The 19,167-nt window shown below is 36.5% G+C and overlaps 1 protein-coding gene across 6 annotated transcripts in view; it reads left to right on the top strand.

The window, feature by feature from the left end:
• KIAA0232 (KIAA0232 ortholog) overlaps positions 1-19,167 on the top strand; it is a 72,456-nt gene that overhangs the window by 28,141 nt on the left and 25,148 nt on the right. For all 6 annotated transcript variants that reach the window (XM_055796370.1, XM_055796374.1, XM_055796373.1 and 3 more), the window contains one exon: positions 7,736-7,873. In XM_055796370.1, coding sequence (XP_055652345.1) covers positions 7,736-7,873 — 138 coding nt within the window. The remainder of the gene's footprint in view (positions 1-7,735; positions 7,874-19,167) is intronic.

The raw sequence follows: 19,167 nt of genomic DNA, 5'->3' as shown, positions 1-19,167 counted from the left end.
GACTTGTTAATTTTGAGAGAGCTGCAATGTTTTGTATTTCCATCTTGGTGACAGTTAGATGGGGGTTATCGTGAACCATGCATTTGTATTCTTTTGTGGCAGCGATTGGAGCTCAGCAGTAGACTCCCAGGATCATTGTATTTATGCAAACTGTACAGGTTTCAGGGGATAGGGGTATCAGCTTTAGCTGATAGGTTCATGCAAAAGAAAAGCATTTGTTCTCAAGGTCTGTGGTTATCAGAGAGATTTTTCTTTCAGTCTGTCTTCTGCTTTTGTACCAGCATGAGTGATCATGCTTAAATGCTGACACCTTTGTAAGCATGTCTATTCCAATATGTGAATTGTCCTCTTCGGGACATCAAGCTTATGTAGGCTCTGTGGTGCCTATCTTGTGTACCATCCTATTGAGTAGGCCCATCTGTGTAATACAGTTAAAATGTTATCATTAGCTTCTGCTCTGAGTAATCAAAGTTACCTTTTAAAAGAGTACTGTTACCATTTTGTGACTTCATGAGTAGCATCGGTGTACCTGCCTCTCTCTCCATCATGCAAAAAGAATTTACAGGGTCACCTTTTTAGTGTTGTGACTACTGAGGTGTTCTCACAAAGGCTTTCGTCGTGCAAATACAGGCATACAAGTTACAGGCACAGGTGCTAGGCTGGTTAGTCTTCACAACAGCCAGGATTTATTTGCAGCCTCCTCTGTGCTGATTCTGGGGCTTGCTGAGATACCCCCTTAGTGTTCTTTGTTCAGTAGATTGTTGCCTGATGGTATGCTCACCACATGTCTCCAAGCATAGATGTATATTGCCTGTATTCTCCAAAATCAGATCATTACAGTGGTCTGTGATGCTTGCCACACAACTTTATTTTGAAGTCCAAGATAGTAACCATAAATACCGTGAAATAACTTCTCCAGTCATAACATGTCCCTTCCAGATATCTGGGACTCTGTAGTGGCAGTTTCTGTTGAGTTCTTGGCTTTCTTTTCTGCTAGTAGGTAAGACATGCAAGTAAAATGATGTCTTTTTAGCTGTAGCTATAACTTTGCTAAATTTTTCTTTTCTGCTTTTACTTTAATGGGAAAACTCTAAAGGCAGCCTGCTCAACAAACACAGAATTTCAACAGATGCAGCATTTGCATGTTCTCTGCTCTTGGGAGTGGGTGTGATCAATTTCTTGCTTGGTTTCAGCCTGGAGTAACTTTTAGCGAACAATGCATAGACTGCCCTTTTAGGTTGGTAATATTATAAGCAAGAGTATATAATTGACGGAAGCTTAGATTACTGGATTTTATACTTGGGTCAGTTGGTTTTGATAGGTAGAGTTCTTCTCTGCCTGCCAGTAGTGGAATAATCAATCAGTCCTGAATGCTTTGAGGACCTTGAAGTCATAGCAGTGTGTGATGTGCTCTGATACATTATCAGCTGTGCTGTTACAGTCTAACTGCGTAGGATTGTACTGTTCCAGTTACAGCAACTGGGAAAGAGGTAACTTAGCAGCTAGATGGTTCTCTGGCTTTTCACAAAAAGTCTCTGATGAATTATTTCCCCAGTAATACCTAACTTTTGAGTAGTTATCTAACATTAGAGAGTATTTTCCAGTCCTCTCCATTTTGTGATAGCATGGCTTTTGAAATGGAGAAAACTTGTGCTGCTCCCTGAAAGTGTACTTACCTGCTGTTTGTCTGCTGAACCTCTTAGTGCATTTCTTTTGGAGAACACAAGATGAGTTTGTGCCACTGTTACTGTGTTTTCTTCTGAATTGCCTTGCTTGTGTGTTATCTCCTTGTCTCAACCTGAGGCAGCCTGCGAGGAATGTCTGAGCTTATCCTGGCACATTAGACCTTTCTCATCAATTATAATGAGATGCAATGTCTCTTAAAATTTTCACAAAAGCCATCTCTGTGGCTCTAAGCAGGCTTTGAGAGTTTTTTTCTGAATCTCAGTTTAGGAAAAGTATTTTTTCAGGGAAGATCACTGAAGGTATTTACACAGTCTACTGCTTGAATAATCTTAAAGGTGAAGTACACGTGATTTGTTGCAGATTTCTCCAAATTCTCCATTATGAGATCTTCCAAGAGGTAGTAAGGAACTATTCCATTTTGGGTATAATTTATGGCTGTTTTCTCCTATTCCCTGCTTATCCAAAGATATCTGGAGTTCATTTTCTGAGTTCTTTGGATAGGTTTTTGGAAAAGCTTTCTTGCAGTGCACACTGGTTCATACCTGCCTATGTGAACATCAGATTTAATTAAACATCAGTGCTGTAAAAACTGTTCTTGCTAGAAGAGACCAGGACTGCTGGGCTACCTGCATTTTCGTTATGTTAGATTATATAGTCATCATCTTTTTTTTTTTTTTTTTTTTTTTTTTTTCCTCCCATTTATTCACTACAAACCTTGATAGCCATCGCTGACTTAAAATATACTGATGATAGACTTAAGCAGGAAAATTTTGTGGACTGCATGTTGCTATTCAGAATTATTTTGGGTGGTTGTGTGTGGAGAGAAAAAGAGAATGTAAATGCTTTTGGAGAATGCTGCTGGCTTCAGTTGAGACTATTCTGTCTCAGGCACAGTAAAGATCTGCAAATTCTGTTGTTACATCCAAACATTTTGGGATTTGTGGTGTCTTGTACGATCTGTGACCTTGACATAGCAGTTGTTTTGGTGATCTGTCTTTTGCTGGTTTTGAACTTCTTTCTAAGGAACTACTATGACATATGCATTCACTATTCACTCTGCCCATATAAGCATTTGTTCTATTTTTTTCCTTGTAATTTGATGATCTATTTTAATTGCACTTGAGCATCTTTAAAAAAGTTTTGTAAGAAAGGTTTCTCCTACAGCATGGTAGAGGACTCTGCAGACTAATGCCCCAGTTTGGAACACGCGGACAAAATTTAATCTTTATTACTACGCTGGACAGGAGATGGCCAGCTGTTCAGTAGACATAAAAATCCAAACTATTCATGGCAAAAATACCGATCAACTGTGCTCCTGAGTCTTTGGCAAATGTTTGCCCGTTCTAAAAAAAAATGTGGGAAATTCCACACACCACACACACCCTCCTTCCTTGACGATATCTCTTAATGTGTTAAATGAGATTTTTAAGAAGGAAAAATTGTTCACATATGTTACTCAATCTTGCATGACTCTGCTTCATACCTTAACAATTTTGGGAATTCTTTTTCCTATTATATGATCTTGTCTGGGTGTTTGGGTTACTTATTTTGATGGTATTTATATTGAATTCTTAAAGGGATAGTCTGTGTGTGTGATTATTTTGTATAAGAACCTACTTGTTGAAGCAGCATGTTTTGGCTGGCCAGCAATAACTTTTACAAGAGAGGAAATGCCAGGCTGGTAATATGCTTGAATAGCAACTGGTTTGTGCTGAATTTAAAATGCTCAAAAAGGAGGTCGTCTTCAAAATTCTCTAATTCAAATATATTTTTTTGAATTCTCAGTATTCTGATCTCTCAGTATTTTCTTCTCTAAGAGAATGGAAATTCTTGAAGTCGGTCAGATATAATGAGAAATAGAAATGTTGACCACATAGATGATTATGGCTGTTCAGTATGTTATCTGAAAACTTGATATACATTATATTTGTTCATTATCTTAGTGTGTATCTAATTCAATCTGAAGTGCATTTATGCAGGGAGAATCTTAGGGAATCAGTTTCCCTGAACTTACTATAAGAAAAAGAATCTGATTTTTCAAAACATGTTTTTCTGCTGATTTGATTTCCCCATTTGCAGAGTTTGTTGATAGAGTTATTGAATCTGATTATTTTCCTGTTTGTTCTGCTGATGAGGCAAAACTTAAGCCTGTTTACTTACCTGAATAGCAACTAGGACCTTGAGTCATCTAGTGTTTCTGCATCTGTGAACTTGACTCCAGCTTTTATGAAACATGGGTAGTTCCTGCAAGTTTGTTGAAATATTTTTTTAACGCTGATATTCCATTTATGTAGACTATGAGCTTCAAAACAATTTTCTTTCCATCTTATTGCAAGGTGTTATGTTTGTTCTCTTACTGATAGTAGGTATTTTTCTTATCTTTATAACAAATGAAAGTAAGAATTGCTACCAAAGTTGCCTTTCTTTTGCTTTTCCAATTTCTTGGTAGTGTGGAGGGAAGTGGTATAATTGCTGCTTTTGCGTAGTTGAGCAGGATAAAAAATTTAGAAATCTCTTTCTAAAATCGGTGCTTGTATATTAATTCAGGATTGACTTAAGAACTCCAAATGCTGGATTTCTTTAGGCAACATTAGTGTAAAGAGTACAGATACTTCATCAACATTTCTTTAGCCACATTATGGTTCTTAAGTTATTCTCATCATGAAACTTTGTACCTTTGGTGTCTTTACAATTAAAAAATCTCTAATATGAAATTATCTAGTTACATAGTAAGTAGGTACAGTAGGACTCTGAAGAATAGATGCTTAAATAGCAGTTTAGATATTTGAACTTGAATTTTTCCAATATCCAGATGGCCTCAGCTTCCTGTTGGTATTTATTTAATATTGGGTGGTCTCTTAGAAGTTTTAAGTAGTGGTAGTCTGTTTTAAATATGAGAATTATTTAAGCCAAATTTCAGGTTTTCTTCTGTGTGTATACAGACTTTTTAATTCTGTAAGCTTGGGGTGGCAGTGGTTTTATGAAATGTTCAGTGACCACAAACATTAAAACGAGCATTATTATATGAACTCTAGTTATATTAAGAACCAAGGTAATTGAAGTCATCTTAGCTGAAGAGAAGTCTGTAGTGATTCTTTCCACATGAAGTAACTAGCTTACTTGCCTTCGTGCATGTAGAAAGTTCTGTTGAACTGCTTTCCTTCCAGTTGGTCATAGACTAAATGTTTTCCAGTCTAAGGAGTGAACCTATTAATGGGCTCCTGACCACTGGAGACAAAGGGGGGGAAAAAAACCCAACAAAACCCAAGAGATTACTTTCAACCACTTGGAACTACTGGATTGTCTTTTTTTTTTTATCTATTTAGTTATCACAAAAGCAGAATTCCACTCACTTTTTTGTGTCACACCTCGAGTTCTACAAACTCACTCTCTGGGGCATGTGACATGTTCTTGTTTTTTACCCGTTCCACTGTAATGCACTTGGCGGGTTTTTTTCGTTATTTGATTTCAGAGTGGTTCTGATATATACGGCAATTACATGTAGGATTTTTTTTTTTTCTTCACAGCTCTGTAGTGTTTTATGGATGTGGTGTTTGGTTTGTGTTCAGAAAATGCAAAGTCCTTTTTTTAATTTAAATTTAATGTTAAATTTAGGCTATATCAAACAGGTATATGGTGCTGATAAACATTGTAGTTACATGAGGATTTTAAAGTTCAAAATTTTATGTGGAATAACTGTAACCCATGGTGTTTGCTAATCTTGTAAAACCTGAGGCTATAAAATTAGTGAGTTCGTCTAGGAAAAAAAATCCAAACCCTCAAGTTTTCAACATTTTTTTTCCCCTATAAAACTTAAAATGGTGGTGTAAAGCACTGGCAGCCAAGTGTGATTGAAAACTGTATGTTCAGAAACAAATTTTCTGTGTATTGTATAAAGAGGTAGAAAGAGGGGATTTTACTGGAGCTCTGTTCTCAATCACTGCATCCTACAAGATGAGCTGTGTTGTTCCCAGAATGCATGAACAGTGTGCTTACTCTGGAAGGAGGGACGAGACCATGATACTTGCAGCTGTGGAGGGGGCTAGAGAGAGAATTGCATTTAGTCTCCCTGCCTCCATTTAAAAAATTGGGTATTTGTTGCAAGGATTAAATTTTTGAAGATTGACAAGTGTCAAAGTTTGTAGGCAAGTGTCAGATATCTTTAAAATTATGTGTGTGGAGGGCTGAATGAAAAGCTTTATAAATTTCTGTAAGCATGAAGGTTCTTAGTGCTCTGGTGGCAGACTTCTAGCATATGGCTAGTGAAGCTGCTCTTGCAGACGTTAGCTTTAATGTACCAGTACAAAGCAAAGTTTTGTTGGTGTAGATAAACCAAAATAATATAGAGCATTTTGGTAACGTTTTCCTATTGTAGATGGTGCCTTAATGAACATTCCCCCTAAAAGCAGAATAAATGAAGTTAACCCAGTGTACGCTTGGTGGCATGCCAGGATTTTCATTTTGAGTAGTGTGTTGCAAATGGGTATGTATTTTTTCAGTTGTAATTGTGCCCATGTGGATGAGTGGGACAGGCTTGGGAAGCTGCTGGAGGGTAGATGGCTCTAACCAATTTGTATACTTTCATGTGAATATTGGGAAGAGTTTGAGTGCTATACAGCCTCATTGTGTATAAGTGGAATGTAGATGTGTACAGTCTGTTGAACCTATTTTCTAAGAATTTTCTTGGGATTTTTTTCTGTTTGTTCTTTCTGCTAGCCCTAATAACAGAATAGTAGTCTGTTCAAATTCCTTGTTTTAAATGAATCACTGGCATCTTGCACAAGTATAGGGAAAAACAGATTGTCTGGTATTTAGTTCTGAAAGAACAAAAAGCTTTGTTTCTCCAGTTTTGATGATGAAACAAGACTTTAAGAAATAAATGCAACAAATTGCTTTACTCTTTCCTGAAAGACTTGGTCATAGAAAATCACGAATGGCAGCCATTTCAAAGCCACTTCTGAAGGTGATTGGTCCCTCTCCACCCCTTTTTTTTCTTTTTTTCCCTCATCTTACTCTTCCCCGCCCCCCCCCCCCCCCCCCCCCCCCCCCCGAAACAACTAGTTTCACTGACAACCTGGTTTTACTTCATTTTGAAGACATGTGAAATTGGGAGTTGTTTTAAATTATGATAGGCCTTTGCCTGGATTTCATTAGACGCAGTAACAGACATGTTGAAAAGGTTGAAACAAGTGTTGAAAAGCATCAGGTGTTTGTGGATCTCTCTAAAGAAGATGATGATTTAGACCAGCATACATTAGAAGACATTAAAGATGATTTTCTTAGTAGCCAAAATATTTCTTTGAGATGAACATGGGAAATCATGTGTTTATACGTGAATGGACAGCAAAGTATAAGCAAATGTGATAAATTTTGCAAATTATGAAAAGCCATGTAAAATGGATGCTATGTATCTTCAGATGATTACATATAATACAACAGCTTTCTTCTTTGATTTTATTGTTCTTAATTAAATGTTCTTGCATGTATCGGAATGCAAACACCACCCCCAATATCCGATTTGCTTCTGAAATTAGTTCAGGTTCATTTTAAGATAGGCACTGCTATCTCTAGTCATAATGATGTTCATTGTGAGACTAAGTTGCAGGCTTTGTGATCTCACATTGCATTTTCTTCTTTCAGCTTGTTTAGCTTTCTCAAGTTTAATCCTAACTCTGAACTACTTGCTTTTCATCCAATAAGGATTCAGAGATCAGCACAACTTTCTAAAATACTTTGTGTAAATTACAATAATACATTCAGCCATAAGTTGGCCATAAAATGATCCTTATGGATATGCTTTGCAATTGGGAAATACTGCATTGAAGTGTGAGTAGCCTCGATGTCCTGTGAAAAATACGTGTGCTTTTCTGAACAGTAAGTGTAGGTTTTCTGTAATCAAACTTATATTTAATTTGGCAAAAAGTAGTTTTTAGTAGATAGGATGAGGTTGTTTTTATTTTGAACAGTATGTTTTTTGTAGTTCTGTTCTACTATAATACTGAGATATTAATGTATTTTAAGTAATGTAATTTCTCTGCTTTCATTTTAGGAGAATGACATCTTCCTGGGCTGGGAAAAGGGAGCTTACAAGAAATGGGGAAAGAGTAAGAAAAAGTGCTCTGATCTAACGCTAGAGGAAATGAAAAAACAGGCTGCTGTCCAGTGTCTTCGCTCTGCTTCTGATGAAGTAAGTTTGGACTATTTAATAATTCTTAAAACTTTATGCCCCTTTTTGTGTTGGACATTATTTAGCTTGTGATGCTTATCTTTTAATTTGTGGCTTCTTAAAATGCAAATTTGCCAAGAGTTCACTGACAGTCCTTTATTTTTCTTTAGGAAATTATGAAATCTGTGTATGGCAGCAGGATTTCACAAAAGATTCTGTACTATGTAGTGTCATGCTTTCCTTTCTGTAAGCTCTCACCTGTTCTTGGCAGGGACAGTTGCAATGCACTGGTTTGTGTTGAAATTACCACAAAGCTTTGCATAAAGAATTTCTTAAAGTTCTAAATTTACTTTGTGGTGTGTGTGAGCAGCAAGGAATGGAATATTTGGACAAAAAGCCATCTTGCTTTGTGCATGCTGTATGTGTAATTCAGAATCGCTAAATAAAATGCAACGTACAGTAGCAAATGTTCACTTTCCGTATTACATCGTTGAATGGAAGTAGAGTTGAATTGCACTGACTAGGGAAAACGAGGAGAGGTAAAGGCAGCAGGTTGGAGGAAGAAGCTACCAGAGGCAGCAGATACCATGTAGCTCAATGGAAACGTGGAGAAAGTGAGAGACTGTTAAAGCAAATATTGAAAAGAAAAAAATAATCTGTACCACAGGTCAACGAAACCTCTCCAGGGGGATTTTTCAGATAGCAGAAATGAGAAGGTCTGTCTTTCATTTTACAGAAGTACAAATGCTCTGATCTGTCACTACTGTAAGAAGAAACTATATCCCACCTGTGTAGCCTCGTTGCGTAATTGCTCCATACAGCCTTCTAGTCACAGTTTGTGCTTGTGCAAGCATTTGTGTGGTTGTGTGGAGAACTGTATTGGGAAAGTGAATCAGTTTCCTGAGATTAACCTGGTTGAGGTGAAGGAAATGTTAACCCAGAGAGGTTTCCTGGTCAGATTTGTAGCACAGACACTTGTGCCAGCAAGAGTGAGGAAAGTATGTGGCCAAGAATAGTGAAGGAAGTGGAGCTGATTTGTGTGGTTATTCCCACCACCACCACCTTCAGCAGCATTGCCATTATATACTGGCCTAATCTTTGTGAAGCTGCTTCAGCATTTGTTCAGTTACTAAAGTGCTAATTGACTAATTGGGAGATTTCTGAACTCCCATTTTCTCATTATTTACTATCCTAACAAAGCAATGCAAAATAGAACTTGTTTGGTAATTTGTTCTGCTCTTATAGTTACAGAATATTGAGGTCAGCACTCAGACTACCATAAAAGTTATTTTAGATATGAAGAAATAACTAAAAGGAGTAATGTGTTTCTTGAGTATATGGCTATCTGTGTACTCATTTTATGAACAACAAAAAGTAGTAGTCTCATATGTAGACCACAAGAATACTGACGATTGGGAATTTACTCTCTTGATGCATCTTCACATAGCTGAAAATCAATGAGCATCACTTAGAGCTAAGTTTATATTATTACATTATGTTACATATAGAAAGGTAGTTGAAAAGAAGGAGGAATGAGGTAAATTTATTAATAATCCCTGGTTTGCCTCCACTTGAAATTTTGTATAACCTAAAACAAGAAGGGAAGAAACCCTTCAACTAGAATTTTGAAAGATAAAAAGATGTGTGATCTGAAATGTTGAATAAGTAAATTCCTCCTTTGATTCCTGCCACCTTGTCAGATTTTTATTGTTCAGCATTAATCTATAATCTACAACCTGTAGACTTGTGTTATTTCAGGGCTATTTTGACTTCTGTTGCATGCTCAGACAATTAAGGTTGCATATTTATTATCTTTAATGAAATTGTAGGTCATAATTTTTTATTTTGCAACACAGGGTGGAACCTTTGAATGAAAAGATACTTAAAGCTGTTATGTATGTAGTTTAACATGTGTATTGCATAAGAGGGAAATACAGATTGATACTCATTGATTTTTTACCCTGGAGTTGAGGAGAATGGTGATCCTGTTTTGATGATAGTGATATTTTAAAGTAACTTAGGAGTTATCTTTTCTTTCTGCTTTTCAAACACATTTTGTATGTTGCCTGGTTTCTGTACTTATGTTTGTGTGCCAATCTGACAGGAATAATCAGTAATTTTTGGACTGTGAAACATAATGTTAAAACACTGTTTCTGCTGAGGCATTCAAGCTGCTCCATGGAATGTTCATTATTTCATCTCTAGAAAAAAGATTAAAATACTCTGTTACTGTAGTCAGAGTTGATGGTTAGTGGTGTGTGAGTGAGGACTGGTTATAAAAACTGTTGAGATACAAGTAAATACTTTCTTTTCCAATGCTGCTTGAATTTTTAAATATTGTTTTCTGAATCATTTGAAAATGTTTATATTAGGGATTTTCAAAATATTTTCTTTTGGTCAATAAGTAGATGTTTTCATTAGGCTCTTCAACTAGCAGCTTTATTCTTAACAGTTTTTCCTTCTTGCAAGGGGTCTGGCAGTAATTCACATGGGCAGTTCTGGAGCTTGCTTATAGTTTTGCTGTCCTTCTGTGATGTAGATGGATACAGAAATACCATTATCCTCACATGGATATGGAGCTATTGCTCCTCCAGCCTAACCTCCTCTTTCAGCCTTAGCACTGGAGCAAAGCAAGCAAGGCTGAGGGAGCTTGGGAGTAATCAAAAGTCTTAGTATATTTAAACTTAAATACAATTTTATTTGAATATACTTAAGTGAAATGGTTAGAATGTTTACCCTATGTGTGTCTGTAGAGAGAGTATATATACACACGTATGTGTACAGAGACACACAATTAAAAAAAACCCAAAGAGGAAGACAATTAAATGAAGACATCAGGACTCTGCAGCCTGATCTATTTTAGGAGGAAGAAAATGTGCAGAGGATGAAAAGGTATTGAGGGCTAATAATAACTTTTCTAACTCTCACAGGAAGTGACAAAGATCCAGGTACTATAATTCTGATGTTTATGTTTAATTAAACCGGTAATACGTTGAGAAATTGCAGACAGTCTGCCTACTGCCCCCTACCAGTAATCAAAGGTCTGAAACAGGGTGATCACTTCAAAAAGATGCTTGATAGGGAGAGGAAGTCCTAAAACAGATTAGATGAAAATTTGCTTGATAACAGTAAAAATTATTTAATAGTTGAAATAAATATTTGGAAACCTTGTATCTTGTGGATTTTTATTTGCATAGTATTCATTTTTAGGGGGTACTTTATTTGGTAGCTTAGTTTTGTTTGAGTTCAGGTTTTTTGTCTCATTAAAAAAAATAATGCAAGACTCTAGTTGTAATTTTATGGTGCAGAAAACAAATATTTGTCTTCAAAAAGTCTACAGTTAGGGAATGTTGTAGAAATAAGCACCAAAGTTACGGAGGATGATAAGTCAGAGAAGCTGCAGTCTTTTGACCGCTCTGTCACTATGGCTTGCAGTGGCAAAGTATGTTGTGAATTAAGTGCTTTTGTGAGAGGAGGCCTGATTTTGACAGCATATGGTATATGTAAAAATGCAAATTGTTAATGTATGTTCATTCTGAGGACAGTATTTTTTATGTGACAAGCATTTCGGTGTCTCAAAGTATCTATATTTGTATATATCTTTGGCTGCAGATGCTCTTGATGCAGTCAAAAGTAGAGAAAATACAAGTACATTGCAACTTGCCAGAAAATGAAGTCAGAACGATAGTGAGAACTTTTAAGACAAGTGCTGTAATGTAGCAATCAATTGCTATTCTTACTGCAAATTGTGAAGTTTTTTTCCAAACCACTTGAATAGAGCATAAATAACAGTTCAAAGACATGCTGAAAAATCACTGAAATCTTAAAAAGCTTGTTAATATTGACCTTGAGTAGAGATTTTATCTTAATTTTTATCCTGCTGAATTGTAGAAGAAATTTTAAAATGTTTGCTTGCAATTAACTAGCAAAGTAGGGGTATCTGTTCTAATGAAAAGTTGGGTAAAAAATAAAACCTCAACAACTGTTTAGGAAAATAAGAAATTTTATCCTGAAATTACTGCCTCAAATTTTAAGTAAAACCAACTGTTTCTGTTTCTGTCATCATTAAATGACTTTTTTTTGGTTAGTAGTTGTTTTAATTCCCATCTGGTACCCTTAAAACTGAGGTCAGTTTGTTCATAGTTTCTGAGATGTGGGGTTTGGTGGGTTTTTTTTGTTTTATTTGTTCTGGGTTTGGCTGGGGTGGCGTAATTTTCTTTTTAGTAGCTGGTGCAGTGCTGCCTTTTGGGTTTGGTGCAAGAACAATGTTGATTGTTCTTCTGTTGGTTTCTTCTTGTTGATTGCTGATGTCTTAGTTGTTGCTAGATAATGTTTATAGAAAGTCAAGGGCTTTTCAGTTTCTCAGGCCTTGCCTAGCAAGAAGGCTGAAGGGGCACAAGAAATTGGGAGGGGACACAGCCATGACAGCTAACCCAAACTGGCCAAAGGGGTGTTCCATACCATAGAACATCATACTTAGTGTATAAACTGGGGAGAGCTGGCTGAGGCCTGTCAATCAGTGCTTAGTCAGTGGTGAGCAGTTGTGTTGTGCATCACTTGGTTTTTTTCCCCTTCCTTTTGGTTTTATTCCTTTCTCCTTTTCCTTCCTTTTCATTGTATTAGTAATTGTTGTTGTTGTTACTGTTTTGGTTTTTTCCTCCTATTTTATTTTAATTATTAAATTGTTCTTATCTCAACCCTCGAGTTTTACATCCCTTTCTGATTCTCCTCCCCATCCCTCTTTGGAGGGGGCAGGGGTGAACAAGCAGCTGTGTGGTACTTAGTTTCTGGCAGCGGTTAAACCACAACATTGGTTTTGGTTTTATTTTTTAAGCCTACTAATTCTGACAGTCTAGACATTATTTTGGATTTGAATAATGCCACTTGTCAGTAGCAAGACAGAAAACAGCATCTTTGAGACTCAGAAGTTTAGTAAAAAAGTAAGAGTTTAGAAACTCACCTGTGTTGTATTTTTATAAGGAGAATACTGTCAGAGCAAAAATGGAATTAGAGGTTAGCTGTTGAGACTGATACATGTAAGACTTCTCAGTAGATATATTTCCCAGTAACAATATTGAAATTACTCATGCTGCCTTTCCATTGGTCATAGATCCAAGCTTGATTACCTTTCAGCTGACTAGTTTTTTTGCTAAAAGTCGCACTGCTCAATAATAGCAGGTTTTCAGCTGTGTAATTGCAGTTCCTGTATAATAGAGTTCATTCAGTGAACACCTGCAGTATTACATGTGAAATTTCACCCGAAGATGGTGCTAGAGTTGCAGTTAGAGCAATCAGTGTATCTGTTCTGCTGAACAGTATGAGGGCATCTTAAGAATGAGCAAAGTGGACTACTTCATATGTATCATACTTCCTGCACTGATGAAAGCAGATCTCCCAGATTCATTCTTTCTGTGTCTATAGGTGGCCACTTCACCTCCGCTGTGCCACAGCACATACTGAGACATCAGTAGTGTCTAATGCTTCTGATCTCTCAAGGGGTGTATGTCCTAAGTTCAAGGGGTTCAGGCAGTGTGGTCCTTTTCTGAACTAACCAGGCTCTCAGACTCTGCTGATGGCCACTAGAAACAGTATACGGTATCTTAAAGTAAGAATCAGCCATGGTTAATAAAATTACATAACAGATTTTGAAAGTGTACTGCTGTCATACATTTGACAAAAGCAAACAGTGCCTTCCAGCCTGCTGTTCTGAGAAGTTGCTGCTTGGGAGTAACACAGAAACATAACCGGTGAAACTTTGTAATGGTAATTTCTTCGCAATGTAGTCAGGTGTGGGCATGCTGTTACTTGGAGCGTTGGCTTTGCTTACCTGGAATTACGAGGGAGGAATATGACCCTTCTCGTGTCTGTGTATATGGACTGTATGGGAACACTTAGAGGAACAAGTGTGGCTCTAGCGAACAGTGTCGTGAAACATTTGAAATGGTCATCTCAAACATATCTTGCTTTTAGCACAGATTTGAGATGTGTCAAAAGTAAGATTAAGTTGAAAATTTCTTAGCATTTGTCAGCTTTCTTAGATTTTAAGTGCAGAACTGTCAGACTTTCCATGCAATTACTATAGTTCTGAACATAAGCTCCTGACCAGGCCATACGAATTGAATTGGTTATGATTCCATGTCTGAGCATGTTTTTGTTGATGGGTTACTCTGGCCAACTGTTGTAACTGTGTGCCAGTTAGACCAAGGCACTATTGCATAATATCTTGCACTTCGCAATAGCGATGCGCAAGTATTGAGGCAAAAGGACTTGTGGAGCCTGTAGTGCAGGGACTATGTTTCTTTTCTTTTTACGTAGGGTGCCGGATTAAGTAAATTATTTAAAATTGGTTTTAATCACTGATTTATTTCTGCCGTTCCCTGCTTCTCTGATGTAAACTTCTCTGATGTAAACCAATATTAATTGGGTAATACACACTGACCACTACGCTGGGGTAACAGGCAATCAGGTAGTAAACATTACATGGTTTGTTAAGTGATTTAACTTATGCATCTTCATGTAACTAGAAGTGACATGAACAAAAGCTGGGTAAAAAAAGTGCCCAATATTCTTTTGACTTATTTTTAAAAATAAGTGAAAAATGTTAGTCAAAAAGCCCAGTGAGGAGTATAACAATGTGCTAGGATGATGTCAATGCTGAGATAAATATGTTACTATAAAGATGAAGGAAAGCACAAGAATGAAGCAAGTGGTGTAGAAGCCATCTTAACAAATCAGAAGGATGAAATGCTGAAGTTGCTGTTGAAAAGTTTGGATTTATTAAAGCAAAAAAATGAAGTTAAGGTTCCAAAACAACCATAATGCTTCTTGAAGCATATATCCTGACTAGCTCAGTAAGAAGCATTTCTGTGTGTCTGAGGATGATTGTTCAGAATATTTTTTCCAGGAAATGCCAAAACTTTACAAAACCAGTGAAGTTTTATTATCTTTCTTCTGGGCTGTATTGTTGGCTTTCTGGAAAAGGATATACTAGCTGTTTAAAGAACGCACAACATAACTCTTGAAAAAATTTAAAATCTTTTCCTAAATTAGGAAACATTTTGGACAAGATGCATGTTTTGAAAAATAAAATCAAGCTAGGACTGATGACATGCAGCTTCTTTTGTGAGAAGGCACCATTGGGTTCTTCTATTTCCAACCAGTCATTGTTTTTCTATGATAACTTGTTTGGTATTGGTTTAAGAGGATTTGTATTGGCTCTGTATTATCAAATCCATTGGCTTCAGAAGTTTTCAATCTTTCTCCATTCATATACTAAATAAGCTATACAGTATTGAATTTGGCAAAGTATATTAGCCTGTGTTTTATAACTTCAGTTACCATGTAGAAAATTGAAGTGAATTTGTCTTGCCAAAGTAACAATCACAGAATAAAATGGTTACGATAATTCCTTTTCACAAAGACTTTGGCATTTGAATAGATAGTCCTAATACCACTTATCTAATTTGTCAGGTTACTGAAGCTGCTACCGTGAGTGTAATAGTAACTTTAATAGAAACTGACAAAAGTTTAATTACTCCAATTTTTGTATGAGTGTTCTTGATGTAGAAAAAGTATATATCAAAGTGGAGGAGCTTTGTGGGAGCTTAGTCTACACAGAAGTTGCTTCATAATGGTTTTTTGGGCATTTGTTTCTCAGGTTACATCAAGCCAGCAAAAGTAAATTAATGCTTATCTTGTATTTCTTGTATTCAAGTATCTCCCATGGTATAGGTTGCTTTGTTTTGGAGGCTGAAAGTAGGTGTTCGGTATGATTGACTTATTTTACCTTGCATGTGCTCCTATATGATAATGGGAGCAAAAATGGAGCAAGGCAGTTCTCTTACCAGCAGCTTACCTTATAAGTCTGGAAAGAAAAGTTTTAATAACTTTTCATAAGAAATTTTGCATATGCATGTCTTGAAGGGAGAAGGTGGCACAATCTTTCAGATACACAAGCATGGCCGTGAAAATGCTGAAGTCATTGGTTACACAGCTCTCCTGAATAATGCATTGTGTTTAGTCACAGAACGATGTTATTAGATTATAATTTTTCTTAATGTAGAACAATAATTTTCACCAAAAATTTGAATTGGGGTCCATTGTGAATTCTTACCATATGTACAAGTAAACTTGACTTAATATGGCAGAGTACCTATTGAGAAATTTCAAGTGTCCTTTCTGCATTTCACTTGATGCAGAAAATAACTTTTGCATAATTGGTGGGAACACACTTTAAAAGTTTCTCCCATTTCATTGATAATACAGATAAGACCATTTCAACATCTGCAAGCTGAAGTACTGTGATTAAGTGAAATCTGACAGCAGCACTGCTTACAAGGATAGTACGTCTTTTCTGGCTTTGAAGTCAGCATGTTTGTTTATAAGCGATGAATAATAATCAAGAAGAATAGTTTCTAGAGTGGAATTATCCCCTCTTGGAGGGGTAACTTTTATCTCAATGTAGCCCTCTATGGCAGGGGAGCTACGAGAATTAAATTTAAATAACAGAAGTCAGATTAGCTGCTTTAGTAACCTACATGTAGGGATAGCATGTTCATTTTAAGTTAAGTTGAGCTGGTAGTTGCCCTTTTTTATCTAGAGTTAGTTAACAACATGTGCTATTATCTGTCTCTCTTAGAATGTGTGGTGGTGTCGAGTGGTGAATTACAGCTCTGAAATCTGAGCCTGATCCTAGATACGTGATTTATCTTTTCTAATGTTGCTTTAATACAGAAGATGGGACTAAGAGTTGCAAGAAAGTATTTTTATCTACTTGTTAGAGAGCTGTTGCTCTCTTATTGCTTGGATTTTTGTGATATTAAGTCAGTTTTCATGGAAAATAGATATTCTAAGATCACATATCTATTAAAGATTATTTGGATCATGAGCCCCAAAAGAGAAGTTAATAAGTAGAATATGTTTTCCTGACTGGGCCAATGTCTTTGTTACACATCATTATGGAGTCAAGTGAAAAGATAATGATTTAATTGTGTTCTCACTACTGAAGGGTCAAAAAGGCATTGAACAAATGCATACTCTTAAATGTTTCTTAGTGTCGTCCACCTTACTATACTGGAGGAAAAATGCCGTAAAATCTCATAATGCGAACTGGAATGTTGTTCTGTTCCTTTGAGCTCTACCTGGATTGAACACCCAAGAGAGGCTGCTTTTTTGGTGGATTTATTTATTTGTTTATTTACATAGTGATGATCTTGGGGTTAGGCAGTTAGGGTTTTTTGGTCCCTTTTTAGTCTGTCTCTTGAGCACCTTGTTTGAGAGTTATTGTAATCAGGTGAATTACACTCTTTCGGAATGCTAGAAAATGAAAACCTAGACTTTTATCTAGGTCTCATCATCCTACAAAGTACAGAAATAGATGTGTTGTTGCAATGAATCACATTTTGTGCCTTACTCAGTTCATGTGGCTTCACAGCTGATTCATATAGAACAGCTAGCTAATCCTGCTCTTGGTGCCAGGGTACATACAAAGAAAACAGTCCTGGTACACTACAGTCAGAGTACCATATCTGGAGAGTCCTATGACCTTTAAAAGAATGATTTGAAACTATGGATGTATTGATTTACTTTGATTTCTAGATTGTTTGAACATGTATTGAAAGGAGCATCTGTATTCTGCACTAGCTGATGTGCTTGAGCAGGAGTTTGGACCAGACAATCTCCAGAGGTCCTTTGCAACCTAAACAATTCTGTATGTCTGGGAAGGTGACAAACGAGGATTTGCTTTAGAAGTGTAAGCTAGAAAGCTCTCAAAAACCTGAAAGCAAATGAATGATGATTTTAATGGTTGAAGTAAAGCGAATTGTAATACTTCTGTGTTTTCAAAAAGCTTACAGAGGAACAAGGAACTTTCCTCGTACCTTACAGGCTTTAAGTTACAGGCCATATTTAGTGAGTATTTATACCACACAGGTCAAAGCTTCTGGAGGAAGCTATTATGTTAGGCTAGAAGAAAAAAAAAAAAAGGAAAAAAATAAAATAAAAAAAGAAACCCTCAAAAACCCAACTGCAAAACAAAACTCAAAGAAACAACCCTTACTTTTGAGTTGTATAATCTGATGGAATTTTTCAGTTTCTGTGTATATATTCATGGTATGTCAGGTATGGAAAGCTCATTCTAAATACTGGCTATCAGAACTTTTGTTTTCTCCCCCCCCCCCACCCCCCCCCACCCCCCCCCCCGTATTTTTGACTGTTGCATATGTGCAGATCTGCAGAATGAAATGGCATTTTTTTGGGTAGAAGTGTAAAAGCCATAACTGGACATCATTACTAGGTGACAGGAAGGGGTGAAAGCTCTGCAAAATGAAAAATTTTGCTGACCGATTTTGTCTTCAGTTCCATAGAATAACTGTGTGAAATAGTGGTGCATGAACATTTGTGATCAAATTCAGGAAAAACTTGTTATATATCTCCCAGATGGTGGCTGGCTGCACATTGCTTGTTTGCAACATTGCGAAGTAACCCACTAGCAGAGATGAATGTCAACAAGAATTAAAGTGATGTGTCAAGAATCTGAGAGAAGCTAATGTTTCACAGCTTCATGCTAAATACTCTCAGAACACAGAAGCCAATGCCCACTGTTAATTTAAGCAACAGGTTTTAGTGGGTATGAATTTGGTGTACATAATACTGTTTTGTTTCCATGGTTCACAATTGAATTTTTTCATCATTTCATTTAAAATGATTATTTTAAATTTATAAAAATATTTCAGAAGCAACTGAATTTATAGATTTAATAGCTTCTGGGAACATTTTCTGCAGCTATACAGGGGGGTGAATATATGTACAAAAGCAGTTGAGTTGCTTTAAGCTAATGAGTTATCACTTGTCATCTCTAACTGTTCTACTTCCAGAGTAGAGTATATTTAAAATACCTTTGATTTAAGATTTGACATTACATATATGTGTGTGTGTGTGTTAAGAAACAAATCAAAAAGAACCCCCAAAGCCAACATTTTTACATATGTATATGTGTGTGTGTGTGTGAGCTTTGCTGTTTTTTTGAATTTCTCTCATTCCTCTGTATAATGTACTTACAGAACCACACCAGTTTGGCTCTTAATAGATCAATGTTGATCAGTAAGGAAGACACTGGCTCTTAAGAGTCCTGTAACTCCAGCAGTCAGATTGACTGTTGTTGTTCATGCTGGGTGAGTTCACAAGCTTAATTTATCTGTTAGCATGGTCACTCCTATGCCAGTAACATAACACCTATCCTTTATGTAATCCTTCCCTTGCTTCAGCAAGCTGATGAAAAGCCAGAAAGAAAACTCCTGATGGAACTAGATGTAAGT

This window comes from Falco peregrinus, chromosome 2 (assembly GCF_023634155.1).
Source record: "Falco peregrinus isolate bFalPer1 chromosome 2, bFalPer1.pri, whole genome shotgun sequence".
NCBI lineage: Eukaryota > Metazoa > Chordata > Aves > Falconiformes > Falconidae > Falco > Falco peregrinus.
This window is presented reverse-complemented; position numbering and strand designations above follow the sequence as displayed.